The sequence below is a fragment of the Amblyomma mixtum genome, chromosome 10 (genome assembly GCF_055824585.1).
Source record: "Amblyomma mixtum isolate Tamu chromosome 10, ASM5582458v1, whole genome shotgun sequence".
In the NCBI taxonomy this organism is placed as follows: domain Eukaryota; kingdom Metazoa; phylum Arthropoda; class Arachnida; order Ixodida; family Ixodidae; genus Amblyomma; species Amblyomma mixtum.
The window spans coordinates 70,763,937-70,766,538 of record NC_143021.1 but is presented as its reverse complement, the minus strand read 5'-3'; the positions used below and the strand labels follow the sequence as shown (position 1 = coordinate 70,766,538).

General features: G+C 50.0%; 1 protein-coding gene across 1 annotated transcript; it reads right to left on the bottom strand.

Annotated features, from left to right (window-relative positions):
* Positions 1-620: 620 nt before the first annotated feature.
* Positions 621-2,077, bottom strand: LOC149326082 (uncharacterized). Its single transcript, XM_089564113.1, has 2 exons — positions 1,447-2,077; positions 621-866 (listed from the first exon to the last, which is right to left on the bottom strand). Exons 1-2 carry the CDS (start codon positions 2,075-2,077, stop codon positions 823-825), a joined length of 675 nt encoding a protein of 224 aa, XP_089420239.1. The 3' UTR covers positions 621-822.
* Positions 2,078-2,602: the final 525 nt, after the last annotated feature.

The window sequence follows — 2,602 nt, the reverse complement described above, 5'->3', positions numbered from 1 at the left end:
CACCTGTCCACTTCCATTCGTGGTCACGGTCGAGCAGTCGATAAAGCGGTTCGGCCGCTTCTGTCCTGCCCTTGAGGAAACTGCTGTAGAAATTCAGCAATCCCAAAAAGGCTTGCAGCTCCTTTTTGCTTGCGGGTGCAGGCGCTTGCTGGATGGCGTCCGTCTTGCTTCGGCTGGGATGTACTCCTGAGTCATCAATCCTGTGTCCCAAAAATTCGATGCTCGTTTGGTTAAATTCGCACTTGTCCTTGTTTACTCCTAGCTGTGCCTTCTGCAGACGCGATAGCACAGTCTCTAATCTCTCGGCGTGCTCTTCGGCGTTACATCCAGAAATTAATATGTCATCCAGATAAGCTTTCACTCCGGAAATGCCCGCTAACAGCGTGTCGATGACTCGTTGAAAAACCCAAGGTGCGACCGAAATACCAAACGGCAGCCGCTTAACCTTGTACAGTCCCTTTATCGTGTTAACTGTGAGCACCTCAGCCGTCTCGTCGTCCAGCGTAAGCTGCTGATAAGCTTGGGCTAGATCCAACTTGGTAAAAAACTTGCTTGAACTTAGAGCTGTCAGCATTTCAGCTGTAGTAGGCAAGGGGTATCCACTGCTGTTAATAGCTTTGTTTACGGTACTGCGATAGTCGCCGCAAAGACGTAAAGTTCCATCTTTTTTTCTTACCACTACCAGTGGTGTTGCCCAGTTGGAGTAGCTGACGGGCTCCCACACACCTTGTTGCACCAAGCGGTCCACTTCGTTGGCCACGTCATCCTTGAGGGCCAGTGGAACTGGTCGACTTTTGAGGAACACCGGTTGGGCGTCATCTTTCAGTTCGATGTGAACTGGCGGTCCGTTGAAGCCAGGAAGGTCCCTGCGAAACACCTCGGGAAATCGTGAAGGCACGTCCTCCACGTTTACTTGCTGTATTCCCCGCAAGCCAATACCTAATGGGTTAAACCAGTTTCGCCCAATCAGACTGTTGCCTTGCTTCTGTACTACGAGCAAAGGTAGCTTTGCCTTCCTGCCTTTGAATTCCACCAAGACACTTGCTTGACCCAGCACGGGTAACGCCTCCTTCGACCAGGTTACGATAGTTGTTCCAGAATCTTGCAGTGGTATTTTACCGTGATTCCTTTCAATAACCCTGAACGTATCTTCACTCACAATTGAGCACGATGCGCCAGAATCAACCTCCATCGGAACTTCTTGCCCTTCAATCATTACTTGAACCATGAACTTCTGTTCTTGCTCATTCACTTCGCACAGGGAAAACAACGCACTCATTTCGTACACGCCCTTGCGCTTATCTCCTTTCTTCTTTTGCTCATACGCTGTCTTCCGAGCAGTTCTACTATCGTCTTTCGACCGACAAGCCTTAGCTATATGTCCAACCCTTTTGCAGTTGAAGCGTGTCGCCTTTCTAAAACGGCACAAATGTGGAGCGTGCTTACCGCTGCAACGGTAACAGGTGGACCCCTCCGCTGGGGTGTCTTGCTTCGCACGGGTTGCTTGTACCCTTTCCTGGCAGTCCGTCTCGTATCGACCGTGCATGCGTATGTCTCGCTGTTGCTTAGCGGTTGCTTCTGCAGTTGTGGCCAAGTCATACGAAACCTTAAACGTAAGGCTGTGTTCTGCGAGAAGTCGCTGCTGAACCCCTTCGTTCCGGAGTCCGCATACGAAACGATCCCGCATCATGACGTCCAACGGGAGTTGGGCGCTGCCAAAACCGCAGTCTTCGGCTAGCTTCCGAAGCGCCGTGACGTAGTCCGCAACCGATTCCTCGGCAGCCTGGTTTCGCCTGTAGAACAAAAACCTTGCATACAGATCCGAAGGCTGTGGATGCAGGTGCTTGCGAACGGCAGTCTTGATTTCTTCGTAGGTTGCTGCTGTCGGTCTTTCTGGCTTCACCAAAGTTACGATGAGCCCGTACACTTCTTCGCCGCAGCTGCTCAACAGGACTGCTCTTTCCTGCTCTTCTTTCGTTATCTGGTTCGCTTCGCAGAACATTTCCAGGCGCTCGACGTATTCGTCCCATGACGCGTTCGTGCCGAGACAACACTCGCCGATCCTGCCGACGGCCATCGCCGTCGCTGCCTCGTCGCCAACTGTTGTGTATCAGACGGACGCCAGGCTGGAACTGAACAAACTTTTATTGATACAGTGCCTTTTTTAGGCCGATGAACATGTGATCTGCCGACGACTGCTTGCGTGGCTGATAAGCGATACATGAAAATGCAGTGTTTAAAACATGCGCATGCGCTATCAGTACACCACATCTTTCATGGTATTTATCTTCATGGCTTTCTTTTCGCCGAATGTTGCTGCAGGTAAAGGACATTTACAAAGAATTGGACTTTTTACCGGATTCGTTTCCACTCCTGATGCGCCTATATCCTTACCGGCCTTTTAGTTCTAACAAGTTTACTATCATGTTTGTGCCGCGTAGCGTCTACCTAGGTTCTCTGTAAATAGTTTTTTTTTTGTGTGTGCATGCACACACACCCATATGTATATATATCCTTTCTATACAAATCCGCTATGCCAGCTCGATTGTTTGAAATGAACAAAGGCGCGTCTAGTGAATACGGTGTCTTCGTTCACTCCCAT

Bases quoted from the DNA above. Each gene is read 5' to 3' on its own strand.
- LOC149326082 (XM_089564113.1), bottom strand. From the start codon at position 2,077: ATGGCCGTCGGCAGGATCGGCGAGTGTTGTCTCGGCACGAACGCGTCA. The intron at 867-1,446 runs GTAAGCACGCTC...GGTGTTTCGCAG, and splicing joins CACCTGTTACCGTTGCAGCG to GGACCTTCCTGGCTTCAACG.